This window comes from Anomalospiza imberbis, chromosome 1, assembly GCF_031753505.1.
Source record: "Anomalospiza imberbis isolate Cuckoo-Finch-1a 21T00152 chromosome 1, ASM3175350v1, whole genome shotgun sequence".
In the NCBI taxonomy this organism is placed as follows: Eukaryota; Metazoa; Chordata; class Aves; order Passeriformes; family Viduidae; genus Anomalospiza; species Anomalospiza imberbis.
In genome coordinates this window covers 45397754-45417980 of record NC_089681.1, presented here as the reverse complement: position 1 = coordinate 45417980, position 20227 = coordinate 45397754, and the positions used below count along the sequence as shown (strand labels likewise).

Genomic DNA, 20227 nt, shown 5'->3' with positions numbered 1-20227 from the left:
GCACAGTGCTGGAATGTAACCCAGCAGGACAGGAAGCAGTACTGACACTGAGAATTCCAGAGAAGAGACATCTCCAAATTCTCCATTACACTCAAAAAGATGTTTGGCCAGTACAGAGGCACAGGTTGGCTGAAGAATGTCTTGCATTGGTTCATTAAAGGGTCCCTAACAAATGGGATGCTCTTTCCCTGTGTGATGGAAAGCACCTTGGGTCCCTGTGGGGAGCACTTAGCCTTTTTTCTTTAGCCTTTCTTCCCCACTTCTGTTTCCCAGCTGGGCTTTGTTGCTAAAGGGAAAGACTTTTGTTATTCCTGTGACATATATTAAGTAAAGGGAAATTATCCTATGCTTTAAAGAAATTCCAAGTAAAGATCCTTGTCTAGAGAGAGACTAAACATTAAAGTTTATTTAAGCAAATGCAAAACAAATAAAAAAATAAGGACACCATACAAATCTGGATCATCCCTGGCTGAAAGTTGTGTATAAAATATACCACTGTGGATTAGGTATTTAAGCATTTGACTGACTTTTCGGATTTTTATTTGACTAATAAATATTGACTAAAGTAAAAGCAGGAACTTTCACACTCCTGAGCCAGAAAGGTAAATCTGCCAAAATCATGCTAGCACTGCTAGCAGGAAGTTTCCTTAGGAAGGTGGGAGTAGTTGTGTAAAGAAAGAATTGGCAGTGGCTTACATGAGACATCTCTAATAACTACAGAAAGGTTTTAGAGAACCTTTGGGGGACTGTGTGTCCCATCACCTGTCAGAAGATATTTCCCCTTGGGTGTTAAGATAAATGGGACCATGGCAGAGTAGACGTAAATGTTCTGGGTAAGGAGTCTAGTCAAAAAAAATACTAGAAATACGCAGAATACTAAGAAAGAGAACTCCCAAGCAGCAGTCTTCATATGGCTTTTAGTCACTTTGCCACACTGGTACCAAGTTAACCACCTGGGAGTTCAACTACCTGGAGGGAGCATGTTGAGTACATTTTCGACTGTTACGGGGTGAGTGTTAGCATATATTCACCAATATTTGGCAATACCAGAGAAAATGCAGTAAGGTAGACCCACCCACACATAAGGCCATCAGTATCCATTTCAAATGTTTATTTCCTGAAACCACTCTTTCCCACCTTTATCAGCCCTGAAGTTGAGAAGGATATAGGCTATGAAAGACTATCACTGAAAGAAAATACAGGTTGCAGAAAGGCTGAAAGGTCAAAGTCGCTAAAGCCTCATTTCTTGCCAGTAAGTTCCCTGGGATACAGTGTCTACAAAGCAGAGGGAATATATGCCGCTACCAAATGCCATTTACAAATTAGGCTGCTAAAATTTCTGTTTTTCAAAAATATTGTAGGGCCATCTACAATATTTTTTCAGCCATCTTCCTCTCAGCGCAGCCCTCTGATGGGCATTGAAACAGGTACCACGGGTACAAAACCAGGTTGCACATTTCTAGAATAAGGATGAATCTGAAACCTGATGAAAGATGATCAGTTCAAACATCTTTTTTCTTCTTCTATAAGCATTAGAGATGCATAAAAATAATTTGCCTTTTGTTCTGTCAGCAGACCTAATGCTGAACTATCACTAGGTCAGAGAACTGTTGCTACAATTTCAAAGGAGCTGTAGAGCTGGCAGTTTGATCGAGATAAAGCTCCTAGTGCTGTGCAGAACAGCCATGTGCTTATAAAAGATGACCTCTGTCCACTTTTAACAAAAAATTGTGTGCTAGAGCCCAAACTGGAAATCTTCCACAGATCTCTCCCCCAGTGTGTCTTTTAACATTCAATGTCAATTAATAAAGTTCATTTAGCGTTTCCAGTTTGTTGGTTTAAAGTAACAATAATGGATTATGCTTCAAATACATTTTTGTATAATTTTTTGTGCTAAAAGCTGTCTTCTGCTTATTTAACATGTGTTGACAGTTTACAATCTGCCCTTTATGAAAGTTTTCCTTACTTAACTATTCATGGTCAGACTTTATTTCCATGTCCTGATCTATATCCATTGTTCTGTATACTACAAATCGAATTTGGATAGCTTAATGGTGCTTGTTGGTAACTTTGACACATTATTCAAAAATCAAGGCTATATTACAGCATTAAGTTATAGTTGCAAATGCATGATATAAATAATAGCCAGATGTGCAGAAGTTGAAATAGTATATCCCAGCCTAAGAGGATTGCTACCTTTCATCTGGAGCAAGAAAAAAGGAAGGAGACATCCCCCATGCAGCGCTAACGCTCCCCAAATCTGATTTTGGGATTTATGTCCCCAAGTGAAATTATGTAAATTATGGTGTGACTGCTGAGGAAGCAATGAAGTGGCACCGGTGAAGAGCTTTCCCTCCAGATAAACTTGCTGCCAGAGCCTAGTTCCCCTCCCTGTCCACTGATGGCATTTTGTTTGAGGCTCACACTGTTCACACTTAGGTCCTTAATGTCTGTAAATGTAGGCATTAAACCTCAGCAGATTGCTACATGAGAACAAAGATGGAACTGCTGTACCTACTATGCCTGCTTTGTTTGCAAGTATATCATGTAACAGGTCAGAAACGTGTTTACTAATGACAAATCTCCTAATGGGGCTTTTTGATAGAACTCCCTGACCGCAAGCACATCCTAGAAGGACATGATTTGATGTGCACTCAGTTGAGCAGGGGCTTGTCTTCATTTCAGCACAAGAAAGTTCAGGCAGCAGAGGACTGCCACAATATTTATGCAACTTGCAGCATAATCACACATTCATTAAACTGTCAGTCTAGAAATGAGCCAAAAATGATGCAAGTTCTTATTTAGATAGTGCACATTAAACCAAAGAGCTACTCATCACTGGAGAACTGAAAATTGTGAATTCCCAGAAATCACAGCACAGATCACTTTGCTTTTACCTGGGAACTTGCCTTCCAAGTGCTGGGCTTTCTTCTACAGTCTGCTTGTTTTCAGTCCAGCAGTAGGAAATGCCAAAGAAGCACACACAACTTCTCACAGAACTCAAACACATATTGGGTACTTTTTATTTACTGTAGTCAGGGCTGCTCAGGTGGAAGAAAAAATGCCGAATCAAGCACCAGATCCAAAATTAGCATTTTATTCAGAACGTTGGGGTCAGAGGTGTATCATTCATATTCTGGTACACAATACAGAGGCAAAGCTGTTCTCAGAAGTCTCTCCAGTTTGAAAGCTCCTTCCCCCTCCTCCCCTCCCCACCCCGAAACATACTGTATATTTTCTCGTGCCACCAGTATCAGGCCAACTCCCCTCCCCCCCCTTTTTTTGGTACAAATTATGTAAAACTTTTTTGTGCTAAGAACTTTTCTCCCTCCCCAAACAAAAAAAATAATAAAAATAAAAAATAAAAAAAAATTGAGTACTCTAACTACAGTTCAACAATTGAATCAGTCACTTGTTTGCAACCTGTTTTGTAAATACTTTATCCATAAACGAAAGATATAAACATGCAAAAACCTGAATCCATAGTCCAAATAATACATACACGTGTTCTGAAGTTTCTGCACTTCTCCACAGACTATGCCAATAAAACATTATGTACACATACCATTTTTTACAGTGAAGTGGGAAAAAATACTAGAAATTAAAAAAAAACCAACAAAAACCAAAATGTGTACATGGATTAAGACCAAAATGTGTCTAACATTCTAGCATAAGAAAAAAAAATCAATTCTGCTACAAACTGGTGATATGAAAACTCCCTTTATTTGCAACCAGCTGCATAATTTTTAGAATTTTAGTGAAAAAAGTCCCCTAACATCTAAAACTAGAAGTAATGTACATTGTTCCACCTCATGGTCCTCTCTCCCAGATAATAAAATTGTTCCATGAGGATTTTTTTGTTTATTTTTAATCTCCTTATTTTAATAAAAGCAATGCGATGTAACAAAAGCATTGTGAAGTATATTGTGTTTCACCTTACTCCTCCCCACCCCAACATATTTTGTCTCTTTAATGCATCATTTCACAAATCAGTACCATTAAAGCCTTAAACATAAAACTAATTCTGATCTGAAAAAGGTACAAAAAGGCACATAAAATCCCAGTGCTTCTGTACTGTAAAATTCAAGTGTAACTGAGCTCAATATTTTTTTCCAAACAGCATTGGATCACTGATATTCCACGGAGCCCAAATTGGTTTGCAGCCTAAGCCAAAGCCTTCAGCAAGCACTTGTGCTAGTAGACTACAAAGTTAAAGCCTAGCTTCTGTATGCTTTTGGGGAATATCAGTTGAAATGTTTGTACTTGTCCAAAACCAAAGTTCACTTTGAAGTTCAGTCATCACCTCCACCGTACATATCAGCAAGTTTCTTGAAACGCGGGCCCCAGTCATTTAGGTAGTCATAGTCTTGCTCACCACCACTACTTGAGGAGTTAAGAGAGCTCAAGGATCCAGCAGTGGAGCCGCTTCCTTCGTAGTCAAAGACTAAGAGGGAGTCATACGGTGGGGCTGTAGGGTCATTGTCGGCTGCTTTAAGTCCCTGCAAGAAGGAGAGGGAGAAAAGAAGATAAATTTCTGTATCTGAGAGAGAGACAAAAGTATATCCGGAATATTTGCAGTGCAGTTATCTATCAAGCACCACTTGAGAAAACAAAGTTCTGCCTCTCCTACCATTCAGTGCAAAACAGGATTTACATTTTTGTAACTCCTTTTAGAATGGCCAAGTTTCCAGCACTGCAGCACTGAACATTTTGAATGCAGCTGCAATTGCAGCCCTAACAAAACCTTAAGAGAGAGTCATGGCACTGGGACTGAAGCTAGTAAATAAACAGTTTCAAAGATACACAGCTCACAACCTGTGCCATGGGCAATGTGGGAATGGTTAGACAGATGAGGAAGGAGAACTAAGCATGTTTGCGAAGATTCACTTCAACAGCCATCTCACATGGTCAATAGCATATCCACTGACTTTTCTGGCCTGCAGTCCATCTGCATGTGCCAAAACCCATATTTAGTTAGTCCTGTAAACTCATGTACCTCTGTAGGCTGCTGTGAGAAAAATATATGGTACGTTGTCTTAAGCCTTTTATGTTTTGCTACATCCACCCATGAAATCCACCTGCTCTTCAAAAAATACACACAGTGACATCAAAGCTGAATACAAGATGATGACTGTTTTTGTTTCCTCATTTCAAAGTACTGAAGTTACCAACACACGAATAGTGGGCCATCAGCATTTTTACATTTCCAGTCTATGGAGTTGAATAGACAAAATTAAAAGTAACACAAATTGAATTGGAGGAAATGCTGGGAAAATGAAGAGGAAAATCCAGGAAAGAACCACACTTCTTCCAAAGCAAAGCCTCTGCATTCTCTGTTTTGTTACATAAGTCCAAACCTAAACGCTTATATGAATAACTAACTCTAGAATATGAGTCAACTTCTCTGTGCTTATCTGGGGAAGATTTACAAGCTGAATATAAAAGCCTGAAAGCAAAAAACCCTCTTACGATTTGTATATTTTAACCTCACAGTTTCATCCATGGGATTAACACCACTTTTCAAGATCTTCCATTTTGAATAGGATCTACTCTGGCCACTGACAGGGATAATGTATCTTCCAGAATTCCATAAGGCTGTGCTAGGATTTTAAATTGCTTGCTGTTAATTTTTACCAGTGATATTCGTGCTGGTTTTACTTTTAATTTTTTAATGTTTATTTATTTAAAGAATAGCATTATTATACTCCTCCTTATTTGAAGGAATGAGTGTGCCTCCTTCAAATTATTTAACATATTCTGGTTTTAGAAAAGTACATTTCACTCTCAATTGTGTTTTGTCCAAATATGACAAAATGGAACAGAAGCTGATTTTTCTTACAAATATCTATTATGGAGTACCTACATTTTAGTAAACCCATTAATTGAAGCATTTGGCATTGATAAGGTAGAAGTGAATCCCGGTTCTTTATTACCTATTTAAATAATTCAGAATTGTGCAAAATGTACCTAAAATAATTTCCAAATCAGTGGTGGAAAAGCACAGCATATTTATCAAGCTAATGACCTCTAATCAAGAACAAATTTTGGCATTGAAATGATCATTTCATGTGGTACAACAACATCAAGCAGGTTATTAATAGCCTGCATTAAAAGTGCAATTTTGAATTATGAGATAAGAATAATTGGTGATGTTTGTTATCTCTCTCTGGCATTTTCCAACCTGGTGGCCATAATAAGCAAAAAAGATGTGAGATTTTGAAAAGGCAACAGCAAGTGTTGAAAGACATCCCTTATCCAGCTTCCAAGGGGCAAGTTCTAAGGCTTTCTCTTATTTTCTGCTGCTGAAGCACAAAGACAACTTTACTTCTTAGGCAGTAACTGGCCTTATGGTATTCAGATCTTTCCTTAAGCCTGCTTGGGTGAGAGACACCCATGTGTTTGGAACGCAGGTGACAGGGAAGGAGAATAAATACCAGCTGAGGTTAAGGAGTGCTGAGGTATGAATGCCAAGTATCCATGTGTGAAAGTCATTTAGAAAGTCGGTTTGGAGACAAAATGTTATTTCCCTGCAGTTCTGCCTACTAATAGCCAGCGAACCATGGGATACCAATTTATTTTAAAAAATCAGTGAACAAAACATTTTCCTACATCACTGCAAAAATTCTGATACCTATCAGTCATCCATGACAAGGCAGAAGGCAGCCTCTTTCCATCTGTTTTTCCAAAGGGGAAGTTGTAATTTTTTTTTCAATTTGCTTCTGCTATCATGATAGCATTTCAGAAAAGGAAACTGGTTTTGAGTTACTGACTTACAAGATAGGATCTCACTAACAAATTCACTTACTCAAAGGTTGTGCTGGCGGTGTAATCCATTTCATTCAGAGAACGCAGCTACCGGTCATGTTTTGGAAGTATTGATTCAACTGCACAGCACAAGTTACACTGACATTTTCACCTATCTTCTGGTTCACAGTGTAATGACTGAACTTAGTGTCTAACTCTTCAAATGACAAGATTTCTGCTATATTTGTGTCACAAGTTACATACTAAAATGAGAAAGAAGTACTACAATATTTTCTCTTTCCCTCTGCTAAGCCGATTCTTTGAGCATACCCAGTGTGCTGCTGCGCTTTGCTGTTGGGTTCTACAGCATGCCAGACAGCCCTGGCAGTGCCATCAGCTTAGAAGCTCCCTTTGGTTTCAGCACTGCCACCTTTTTTCTTTTATTATGCTGTTCCTTTCAGTGGGTGAAGGTGGTGTGGCTACACAGCCTGCTGCATCTGCACAACTGAAAGGACAACAAATGGCTGCCAGGAGTGGCTTCTACTGATTTTGCTGCCACGGCATTCGTTGCCAGTCACTTCGGTACTTGGTTTACAGTTTCCTGATCTGAAAACCTGAAGTTTTCATTAGAGGGAGAAGCTCATTCAACAACAGAATTTCTGGGGCATATCCTCAGGAGCAGGGGAACCTATTGGGACAGTGAATTGTCACATTTCTTTGCATGTGCTACACCACCAGTGCACAACAAGCAGTCACAGAAGAGCCACAGCAATAGAGAGGCCAGCCTGAGACCTTGGACAGACTCACTTTTTTCTTTTTCCTCTTTTATAAATAGTAGAGCTTTCACTAAGGAGGTGATAAGGGACAAAATTGAGAAATTACAGTGCCTTGGCTGAGGAACAACAGTAAACTTGTCTTAATACAGGTAGCATTCTCCATTTCTCTCAAGCTAAAGGAAAGCAACCCTTTCAAATCTTGAACTAACATGGAACATTACAAAATCTAATGCTTCTATTTTCATTAATCCTACTACGTAAATAGATTGAGCAGACTTTTGATGAGAAGGAAAGGGAGAACAGAGTCCTTCAGAGAAATACAAAAAAAATTGGTTTATATCTGAAACCATCGAGGGAGTCCATTCTGCATGGAGGGGCACTGCATCAATAACCATTTACTACGAATTAATTGAGGGTCCTCCATGTCCCTACGGGATGAGACCTTTAGTTTGCAATTTAAATTTAGTTTGCCTCAGGCTATGTCCTCTATTGATTATAAATATATTCTTTGCTACAAACTCTCCACCACAATATAACTTGCTTGAGATTTCTAGGGACAATATAGGTGGGTCTTGAAAACAGCATTAACAAAACTACTTCCAACAGGTCTAATTTATACTGTCCTGCCAATCCTGACTATTCTAAGTGTTAATTATGCTCCACACTCTGCAGGTTAGGCTTTGAAAGGCTCAAAATGGAAAACAAAATCTACAGAGGATTCTAAATAACACATGAGTTATTCCACTGACTTGTTTGTACACTGGACTGGAATAAAAGGAGGTTTTTCTCTTCCCCTCTTAAATTACAGATTCATCTATCCATTGAAACAGACAAAACAAGAAACTCCCTGAGGTCATTTAGCTTATGCCTGCAAAACCTGTTTTGACTATCAGACACCTCTGGAACCTTCCTATTTTAAACAGTTTATAGCTCTGCACATGTTATCTCAACTTTGTGTTATAAAAATGCATGACTTTTTATTGTAATTTTATCTCGTTTTTCAACTGAGAAGTCACTAGAACACTACAAAATACTCTTACTTACATGTGTCTCATTGAGTTAAGTAGGTTTAATACAAGGGATGACAGGTAGAAAATAATATACCAGAAGAAACAGAGTACCGCTAAAAGGAAAAAAAACCTAAATGACCCACTAGATCTTTTTTTGCTTTTTGTTTCTATGGCTCTGTAAGGAAAATAAAAGAAACCCCCCATGCTTGCTTGGAAATGGGAGCTAAACCTTCCAGTATCTGAAATCAGTATTTTGTCAAAAGCTAAATTCAGAAACTAATCTGAAGAGTGTTTCTGAGGTGTTGGTGAGCATTCAATGGATTAAATGAATTCCCACATGTGGACCAGCATCCCAAAAGACCATACTGACCCAAATCTCCTGGAATAAGGGTCAAGTCCTCCAAAAGACTGAACTCATCTCCAAAAGTGTTGCATCTTTTCAAACCAAGGGGACTTTGCAAACCAACGCAGACTTTGCTACTGAAATGCTGACAATTCAAAAGCAGCCTCTCCCTCCTTAGCTAGGGACTGGGCTAGTTTGGTGGGTGGTTTGGGTTAGAGATGCCCAAGGGAAGAATTACGTCTAATAATATTGAAGTTGGATGCAGAGAGATATGAACTTTGCTCTTTCTTATCTTGCTATGTTGTTTCCACAGCTCAGCTTATCTTCTGTAGGAACTGCCTTAAGAAATGTCTGGTGCAGGTTTTACTCAAGATATTTTTTCAATTTACCTCAAGTAAAACTGGGAGAAACTTACCAAGTTTCTTGGGTTTAATCATACCAGGACTGCAGATGCAATATTCTGGAGAGTCTGAAAACCTGTGCAGCCTGAACATTTATGCTGTAGACACTGATAATTTTGAAATTTAACTGTAACTTCTATGAAAGACAGACCCATTTCCCCCCACAAACCCAGCAGACAATTTATAATCACATCAGTCAAGGAAAATTTTTTACAGAAAACACAAGTTAGGATGACACTAATTTAGAGAAATAAAATTCCCATTTTGCTCAGTCTTCTGGGAAAACAGAGCATGGACAATCTTTGGGTGGCTACTGTCTGCTAGAGAGAGGGTTAGGTGGAATGCCCCACAGTAAAACAATATATTTCTGTAAAAGCCTAGAGAAAAAATCCTTATGAAGGAGACAAGCTAAATATATAACCCTTAAAGCATAAAAACTACCTCACACAGTTCCTTTCAATCAGAGGATATAATTAATTCTGAACTAACTTGCAGACAAGAAAATTGCCATGTTTTCTTTAACTTCATATATATTTCCATATATTTTCTTAATCAATGACATAAATGACATTATTTTACTGTGTATGAATAGCTGGGAGAAGCCTTCTTTTTTGGTGGATGGCAAGGGAAAGCATGAAGTGAGGTACTGATATAATACAATAGACAGCAGGAAGAAAACAACTTCATGCTCGTCTGTAGTACAATATAAAGGTACGGGGTTAAATCAAGACAGCAAGTACTGTTTCTTCAGCCCCATCTGTACACACTGATGCTATCATCTTCAAGAGTGATAACCTACTGAAAAATAATATTGCGAGAACAGCTTGCTAAGTCATTAAAAAATTGTAGAAGGCCATACAACCTCTGGTGCCATTTTGGCCTTCCAGCAGAATCAGACCCATTCCCTGCCTTTGCTCCATAACAGAGCCTCCTAGCTGCTTTGAGAAAAACAAAAACCAGGGTTCTTCACTACTGTCTGTCAGGGGGGCACTATCTGGTCACAGCTGTGTGAGAACAGGATGGTAATCTCCAACTGTTTGGAAGCAGAAGGAAGTTCTTGTGTGTACACTGGCTTGGCTGACAATGTGGGCCTTTTAGTGTCCCATGCCTCCATTATTTTCCAAAAGCCAATTATAACTGTAATATTTAGAAGTGTAAGGTAAGCAAAAACTGGAGTCTCTAAAAATACGACGTCTTACAGGAATATTTGTACATTTCCTGCTAGTCAACTCCCCTCTAAATTTTTTTACAATTGTATCACTGTATACCTTAAAAGGGGTAAATTCAATTTTCTGCGGATTTCTAACACGAAAGACCTTAGTATATTAGTATGACTCTTCTTCAAGGCAAACAAGAGTAAACACATTTGCAGAAACTGTTCTGCAATACTCTGCAATATGTGTCCAGCTCCAGCTGACAAGGAAGATATGAGAAAAGCAGAGAAAATAATTAACTACTACAATTCAGCACAGAATGAAGTAAAAATAGCAGTAAATCCTGGGTTAGTTTTTTTTTTCTATAACCAGCAAACACAAGAAACACATTCTATCCTAAGTACCACAACACCAATGATTTAAGAGTGACCAGTGATAGAAATAATGAGGATAATTTCTTTCAGAGCTATCAGTACTCTGGTATAGTCTGAATCTCAATTACATTTATTAGATTGAAAAATCAAAGATAACGCAAAATCTTTGAAAGCTCTATGACAAGACAAGTATTAAAAGCACTTACATAACATTTAATTTAGCTGCCCTGCTCACTAATCGTATTTGATGGAATTCTTTTGGTCTTATTGAAGGTTCTGAAGTTCCACTATTATCTGGATTCAAAGGGTAATGTATGAGGAAAATCAAAATGAACTTCTTCCATTATTAAATTACTGTGAATTAATAAATGAATTTAGGCTACACTACAATTTTGTTAGTCTGTTTATTACTTGCAAGCCATTGCATAATCCTGCTTGGAGATATTGTGGTTGCTGCTGATAATGTACTATGAATGTAATTAATACGAGTGCACAGAAGTTAATTGATATATCTTGCCTTTCTGTTTGAATTAGTTAATTAAATTTGTCTGCACTTTAGAAGACCATATTTATTTCTGTCTAGTGAGACAACTTTAATTGTCTGAGGAAGTTTTAAAAAGTTATTATGTTCTAACATAACAGCTACTCATGCGGAGTAGAATAAACAAAATATAAAAGATTATCAGATCTTAGGAGGAAACCTTGTTTTGCTTCTTTACCTCATTAATAAAGTCCCCAATGTCCCCAGGATGAGGAGCAGCTGATCTGACTGGATACTGAGGTTCTGCATGAATTGGCCTTTCATCAAGACGTCTGATTCCAACAGGTTTGATGGCATCTGGTTCCAGAGTGTCAGGCTGCTGGAGCTGGCTCAAGTCATAATCCTGCAAAATATGAAACAGACACAGTACGTTAGCAGAATTTCAAACAATATCTGTCAGGGGGAAACATGAGAAGGAAAAAAAGGAAAATGCAAAGTACCATTTCACCCAAAGTCCTGTTTTCAGGATTGTACTGCTTACTGAGAATAAGTCAATAACACTGTTATTTGCATACCAACAGGATGTTATTTGATTTATACTCCCTGAATCTCCTGGTTTGATTCTATTCCATCAGATTTGTGGAGCTTCTCCTAAGTTTTCCCTAGAGAAGCAGGGATTTGAGTAGTACTATTAAGGGACTAAACACTTTACCTAGTAATGATGATTTACAGCGTAGAGCAAAGATGCCAAATCCAACTTTTATTTTTCTAAGAAAATAAATACCATACATTCTGAGGAAAAAAGCAAGCACAGTGTTCTGCAGTATTTTCTAATACCTTCAAAGAATGAATTTAAGACTCCTTGCTGATTTTATGTGGCTTCCATAATATGAAAGCCAAAGGGGGGAAAATGTCATAAGAAGTACAAAGCTCCTCAGATTTGGCCTTAATTCTAAGCACTTTCTAGAGATTACTCATGAATCTGTTCATTAAGTACTTGATGCTGCAGTTTCAAACTCTGGCAGACTGATGAAGTTAGCATAGCAGTATGAATTCCAATAAGCCGTATGTATGTACGTGAAAAATTTAATTAGATCAATGTTTATGCATTGAACATAGATATGCCTGAATTCTCTTTACACAGTGTGATGCATTCCATCATTGTCATTCTCCTCACTGTTGCCATGTCTAGAAGAAAGTCATGCTCTAGGATGCCTTTACACAGGGCATTGGTGAGAATGCACAATTAAGAACTGCACTTCAAGGCTTAAAAAAAAGGCATTCAGGAACTATCAGCAGATGGGGGCTCATGCCAATTCTACTGTATGCCACATACCCTGCCCCACAAATAATCCAAACAGTTATAAACATCCTAAATAAGCTCTTCTATCCATCAAAAATATCAGTTTTTCAACAGTGCTGTTCTGGTAAAAATCTTATTTATAATCTCAACTTGCTGGAAGTTATCTGTTCAGACTATTTTCATTAGTTCCTTACTGGCTCCTAAGGGAAGGAGTGCAAGCTTTTACGGCTGCTGTTATCTCATGGGATGTAGATCCTTTCTGAGACTATGACCTCCTGTGACCCCAAACCCAGACTTTTCAACAGAAGAAGAACTCTTTTTGACAGCAGTGATGGTATTTTGTGGAGAGAACTGTAACTGATTATCAAATCCACTACACCTTCTGATTTGTTACTTGGGTTCTCAGATGACTGCACACAAATATATAGTCAAAAAAGGTGGAACAGCTCCACTGAGATCTGAGAATGCAGTTTCATATGCTTTAATTAGATTACAAGTTCCTTGGGGCAGAGCTTTAACTCATACTCTTCGGTACTTCATGTACCAAACAGAATAATAAGTGATCTCCAGGAAGCAGTATGAATCAGAGAAAAGTAAACAGAACAGAACTTTTTATCCTTTCCCTTTTTATTACGTAAAATAAATCAAAATAGTTTAGAGACATGCTACCAGAAAATCCTACCAAGCAGAGAAGAGTGTACTTTTTAGAATTTATAAATATGTAACATGAGTGCTTTTCTTACCCACCCAAAAGATAAAGGTGGAAAACACCAACAGGGAGAAATTAAATATATGTATATTTTTTTAAAATCTAAACATTTCATTGTGGAGGAATTCAAATTGGTATGGTTAAATAACAATGTATTTAAACCAGAGGAGCATTTCTCTTCATTTCAATTTTGTAATTTTTTCCCACCCACACACATTTGTATACAATTCTTTTACCAGTTAGTGGTAATACAGAAATATAGATCAAGTTTATCAGTCTATTATGTCCATATCTAAGGCCTCCTTTTGTATGTACTTAATAGTTGGAGACATATGCAGACTCTAATAGCTAAGAAGTCAGCAAAGGTAGCCATCTGTGAGATAACAGCAGTGCAAAACGTGTCCTTACGTGGAATCCCACTTTGGTTTTCTTTTCTAGGGTAATTTATGACACTGTCATTTAGCCTTCTCTCAGAGGAAATTTATCTTGCAGGTCTAACAGTGTCCGGATGGGAAAAGAAGATCCATTTCATGTATTACCTCGGACTCTCAAACCCCTCCTATCATTAAAATCAATACTAACTGCACACCAGTGGGGTATAGCCAACTCATCCAGCATCTCCCCAAACCAGCTGAGTGCTAGACACCATGCAACCACACCAGCTGTTTCAACTTTCTGTCTAAAGTCAATTCTACTCAATTACTGCAAAGTAGAACATGGAACAATGTTTTAAAATGGCAGGTCATAAACTGTTTATAGGTGCTGAGGTCCCATGTCTTCACTCAGCGCTACTTTCAAAGACAGGAAAGTGGGAAAGCTTTTCACATACTACCTAAAGCTTCTGAATGGACTTAAAGGTTAGCCTCAAACAGAGTTTGTTAAGATAGTTAATTGTAGAAGTGACAGCTGAATGGAAAACTGGCACATCAAAGAGGGAACAAAACATGATGTGATAGGTTGGGACAGACAGCTTTGATCAGTATTCTGGGTCATCATTTTTACTCTTAATTTCAGGATCACAATTCTACAGTGTTTTGGTTTTGCTCCAGTCTTTTCCCATATAACCAGTTAATAGCTAAAATCTGCTTATGGATTACTGGCAGCTCATTGGGGAAAAAGTCTCAGCCCTCCATTGGAAATGTACTTCAGCGAGAGTTGTGAGCATCTGATTCATATGGCTGCCAATTTTTGTCAGAGGTATTTATTTAGTTAGGGCTGTTTAGCCCTAACTCCAGCAATTCTAGAAAAGATTTCTTTTCTTCAGTTTGGACTTGAGCACACTCAAACAGATGCTTCGTTCAAGTTTTCTCCTCCTCAAACTTCTGGACAAACTTATGATTGTTGATGAAAAAGAGAATCTACTTAGTTTTTCTCAACTGTAATATTGCTAAGACATAAAAGTTTTCTCCCATTTTACATCTAGAAAAACTAAGGCCTTTGGAAACGAGAAACTTGGACTAGTCTGATAATCCAAACCTACAGTCAACACGGAAACAGAAACCTCACATTCTACAATAGGGATTTAAGTGAAGCAAGCTGAATGATTTTTCGGTTTTGTGCTTGTTTATGAACGGATCTATTACCACTGGAGAAACTATAGCTTCCTTTTCAATAACTTATGGTAAAAGAGATGACAAACTTAATGCGCTGGAAGAGCATTTTATCAGAAGTTTCATCTTGTGAAATCAATCAATCTCACTGCCCATCCTCAAACCCCACTAACCACCTGTCCCCTTCCTTCAAAGATGGTTGCAATATTGACATTATTAGTTCTTCACTTAGTTCTAACAGCTTTAAGAAAATACTTCAACCATTATTAGTTCAAACCCTACATTCCTGAAACATGCAATCCCAGTGAAGAGTGCTAAATGTCAGAATCAGGTAGCCAAGCCCTAAAAATTACCAGAAATATATGCAGAAGGCTCTAACCCCCCCCCCCCCCCCCCCAAGCACTTATTTAAGAACATCTACACAGTAGTTCAAAGCACAGTTCAAGTATCTCAACTTGAACAGATGAAACATGCAGAATAGAAGAAAAAGCCATTTCACACTCCCTAATAATCACTGAAAAAAAAGATAATACAGCCTTCAAAAATCTCCTCCTTAAACAACTTCCTCTTAGGCAAGGCAGCCATTCACTGAACAGCACCTGAGTAACAATCCCGCATAGAGCAATGATCGGTTACAACAGGAGACATTTCAAATATCTTTTATTTTTTTTTCATTCTCATTAGTTGTTCTGAATTAGAAGATTTACTTAAGTTCTTGGGAAAAACCCTAACAAAGTAAAAAATGTTTACATTAATTGATAACTGCCTTACAGGAATGTATTCTGGAGCATTATGATACAGAACTGCAAACAACAGAATGCAACCACAATGAACTAAAACTATAAAATGCTATGCAGAGATAGGATGGACTTTTTTGAGAAAGGAAAACTCAGAAAATATTTTAATACATTACATCTGAATTGAGCTTTCCACTACCACAGCCTAGTGCCTGGAATGTGATTGACATTCATTAATGATTTACGACTCTGGCTTCTCTGCTGTCTCAGAGCTCTTGGTTTATTTCCTGTCTGTTCATGAGACTGTGTGATACACTCCTAGGGATGACATGGGTTTTCACCTTCTACAGAATGAAAGCTTTGGCTAGCCATGAACATAGGACTGGACACATGAATAATGTAACAAAACCACTGTACCTTTTTCTCATTTTCAAGGGATGCACCCTTGGCAAAGAAATACGAAAGTTCAGCTCTACCTCCATAAAAGAAATAATCAACTTAACTGTCACCAGATCACTTTGACTTAATTTGATGGTGAGACCTGTAAGTGTCTTTCACTGAACACCATCAGCTGCAGTGGTTTAGGTGCATATAAAGCAAAAGTAGCAGACATTTGAATTTTACCTGCTCCTTTTAGAGGATGGAGCCTTAGTATAAACTCAGGGTTTTTGTTTCCCGAAGAGAACTAATAATGACTCTGAAGTACCTATGGATAAAACACGTGTTCTGCTTTAACTTTTTGTTCCAAAGGCAATTACTGTTTACTCCAATAGATAAATGGGATGGGGAAGTAAGGAAATAAGTATTTTACTTCTGCATGTTCCCACTGGAATCTTACAAAGCAAAAAACAAACCAAAAAAAGGCCGTGAAAACCAATCCTGCTATATATTCTACCCCCAAACCCAGCAAACATCACCCTAAAAACCTATCAGAAATTTCCACTTCCAATATCGCCTGAGTTCAGCAAAAGAGTACAACTGCCCTAAATCTAACATTTCCTGAAACTATGAGACTTCAAAAAAAGCAAAGATAGAGGACTGACTAGATGTAGGCTGCAGGTGCGAGGATAGTTAAAATGCCTACACCAACAGTTGCTCTAGGTTTTTCACCTGCTTTTAGATTACTTTCTGTCCTACTGCTTTTTCCATTTGTTTTTATTATAGATGCATCTGGAGTACTACAAGTGAATAATTTTCAAGATAACAAAGAAGCTATCTTATCTTTTTCATAATAAAAAGGTGAAAGTTAAGCTGCAGCTGCAGATACAATGCAGTAACAGGCAGAGGTTCCAGATATGATAAAATAAAACAAAACAATTTTGTAATGGAATTATGAGAACATTACTTTTCATATCATGAGATAAAGATTCACCAAGGAATGACAATAATTCCTCCACAGGAGCACTGTATGAGTCACTTACTCAAAAAAGTGAAGCTAATGTCTTAGTAAGCAAACACAATCTCTGAAATAACTACCTTTTAATTATAGTATTGTATATTCATGGGGAATATCATAGCAACCTTTATTTCATTCATTATGTTTGAAATTTCAGAACATAAAACATGTTCTATTCTTAATGCAATGCAAAATGAAGGTTAAAAACTGAGAGCAAATGATCTCATTAACACTCAGAGTGGTGAAAAAGAAAATCTAATCTCTTGGATTTATAAAGTTCATGGAGTAGGTAAGGACCATTATCATGTTTACAACAAGTGGTAAAAAAGACCCAGCACAGAAGACTAATGTTATCTCAAAATGTAGGCATACAGAAAGGTATGACGATATGAAAAAGAACCCCAAAACCCATACACAAAAATTCAGAAGGATTACCTAATTTTGTTTTTATCTATGACACATAAATGCTGGAACACAGCTATCCTTTCATAAAGGAGCAATTTCTGTTCAGAATTTAGATCCTGCACACATAACAATAAACCAGCTGTTATTTTTAATGCAATTAACACCATTAAAATAAATGCTACTATTTTCTCTCTTTACATAAATATGTAAAAAATATGACAAAAAGCAGGCTATTGAGTAATGTAAAAAAAAAACTGATGTAGGAAGGACAATGAAGACTCTTCAGCAAAAAAAACTACTTTGAATAATAGTAAAATCATTGCACTGAAATTCTTGTGCTGAAAAGATCTGAGGGCTAGATTATCCTACATGTTCAAAACAGCTCATCTGCAGTCCTTTAAAAGCATACCACCCACTGGCTCCAACAACTTGCTTCAACAGGACTACGTCCACGAGCAAGTACTACTAAAATTCAGAAAACATTATAGAAATGAACTCAAAGGAGAGAATCATCTTGTGCAATGAGATATATACAAAAGCAATTAGAAAAAAAAAATGTATCACAGTTACCAGGCTGACATATGCTGCATATATCCCAGTCAAACACCCACCACCTTGATGTAAGTAACACAAATGGCCCAAGATACGTGACAAAATAAGTTAGTGATGACTATGGGTTGTGATGTGCTGTGTGTGTGAATTATGCTGCAGAGACATGCTAAGTGCTTCAACACTCAGTCAGCAGCAGGTTTGGGGTCTCTGGAACAGAGACTGCTGTTATAAGTTCAGAGCACATTATATCAGGAAAGAATATTCACCATTTACACCTCACACCTCCCCATTTGCTGAACAACTACAAGCTACAGATAATGAGGTTCATTAATAATCAAGAGAGGCACTCACTACAGTTTCCTAATTTGAACTTTCTGTTTCAGAATGTAACAAACTATACTGTTCCCCACCCCCAAGAGATTAAGATTCAGATACAAGTTTAGGAAAAACAAAACGAAATACTAGGGTTTAACACACAAAAGAAAAGAAAACAAAACAAAAAATCCCCAACCCCAACATTACTCCCCTTCCCAAACCAGTCACATTGATTTCTGTGGAATGATGCTGACTCAAACCCTCTCATGGCCTATCTCCACTAAGTCAGGTAGCTAAACTATTGGAAGTAGAAAATAGTAAACAGAATCCTAAGAAGAATCCAAAGCTTTCTATCTGGATAGATAGAATCCAATTCTATCTATCTGAATCCAATGCTTTCTCTCATTCCTCCCTTATCCCCAACTTCTCCTATTACAGTCATTGTTCACAAAACCCAGACAGCTGCTGCCTGGAACGACAGGAGTACTGCAAACATTTTGGAGCCTGTTTTTCAGCCTGCTTTTTCTAGGTGAAAAAAGTCCAAAACATTTCCAGTGTTGACAATGCTCTTCAGAAGCGAGCAGGCTGACTTCAGTTATGACCCACAGATCAAAAGCTTTTCTGGCTTAGAGAATTAATAGCATTCTCAGCTGCTGTGGAGATCACACGACCCTGTGTACATCATGCCGAAGTAGAAGACAACTATGAATCAGTCAAGATCCTCAATTTTCTTGACAAGCATTCAGTCTGCCAGACTGAACAAAGCAGGCCAAGGTGGCCTCAGATGGGATTAACAGAAGACCTTCACGATGGAGTAAACTGCTCTTTTATTACAGATTTCACTTCATAATTCCTTGGAATTGCTGGCACAGGAGAAAAAAAATACCAAACACACCAACAAAACCAAACAGGAATTCCAGCTTGTTTCTGGCAGTTGCTATGACTCAGAGGAACTAACTGGAATTTGAACTCATCTAATTTCTTACAGGAGACATCACTCTGATAGAATGTGCAGAGAGTTTGAAAGGAACCTGCTGAACATGTTTTAGGAGCTTCTGGGTTGGCCATGACAGCTAAGAAACCCAACTCATATAGTTTCAAAATAAATAAATTAAAGCTATCAAATAAATAAAATTATTTTAAGATAAAAACCTCCAAAGTTTAATTTGTTTCAGGATAAAGAGAGATCTAAGTTCTATCACTTACCTTCAAGCCCTAACAGTCATTATTTTCAAATAACCTAAACATCTGGGAAATATCATGTCACACAGGGTAAATCTTCAAGCTGTCCTTCTAGAGTAGCATGTGATTTTAAAAAGTAATTTGCTGGCTATAAATAAAAGTAATTTTACCTCTTATGAAAATGTCTGAAGCTTTTAAAATACTGTTTTCACTGAGATGCACACGAGGCTTTAGAATTCCTTTTTATTTCATCACACGAGATGCACCCTGGGCTGGATGGCTCTGTGTTTGAGTCACCTTGTGTACTGCCTCCTACTGAAGCTGCTTGTTTAATGAGTCCTCAGGATTTTAGGGATGGTGCACCGTAAAAAAAAATAATATTGATGCAGAGCATTTTCCTGTAATTTGCTGATGACTTATAGATCCAAGATTGACATGAAAAAATTTTTCTTGATTTTAATAGAACAGTAGCAGTTTTAGCCTGTGAGGCATCATGGTGAAATTACATTTGTGATGTTAGCCCCATACTTTTTTAGAACACTCACTTTGACACTTGAATACTTTCACTGACAAAAATGCGAAGATCTTTACAGCCATTACCCTTTGCCCACAATGCTGTACACAGCTTTGCTTATGCAGTATTTTGCTAAGCTGTGGTTTACAAAAATGAGATTACTGCTTGCAGATAACTTGTTGGGACATTTGAAAAGCTTTGCATTCTAAGTTCTGAAATCTCACATAAAATGTGTGCAAAACCAAATAAACCCCAACGAAGAAATACAATTCTCCCTCTTT

The 20227-nt window shown here is 37.6% G+C and overlaps 1 protein-coding gene across 4 annotated transcripts in view; it reads right to left on the bottom strand.

Moving 5' to 3' along the window:
* Nucleotides 1-3081: 3081 nt before the first annotated feature.
* Nucleotides 3082-20227, bottom strand: part of CDH2 (cadherin 2) — a 114674-nt gene continuing 97528 nt past the window's right edge. For all 4 annotated transcript variants that reach the window (XM_068190046.1, XM_068190056.1, XM_068190060.1 and 1 more), the window contains 2 exons: nt 11522-11686; nt 3082-4499 (listed from right to left, as the gene is read on the bottom strand). In XM_068190046.1, the coding sequence (XP_068046147.1) occupies nt 4293-4499; nt 11522-11686 (372 nt within the window). In that variant the 3' untranslated portion in view covers nt 3082-4292. The remainder of the gene's footprint in view (nt 4500-11521; nt 11687-20227) is intronic.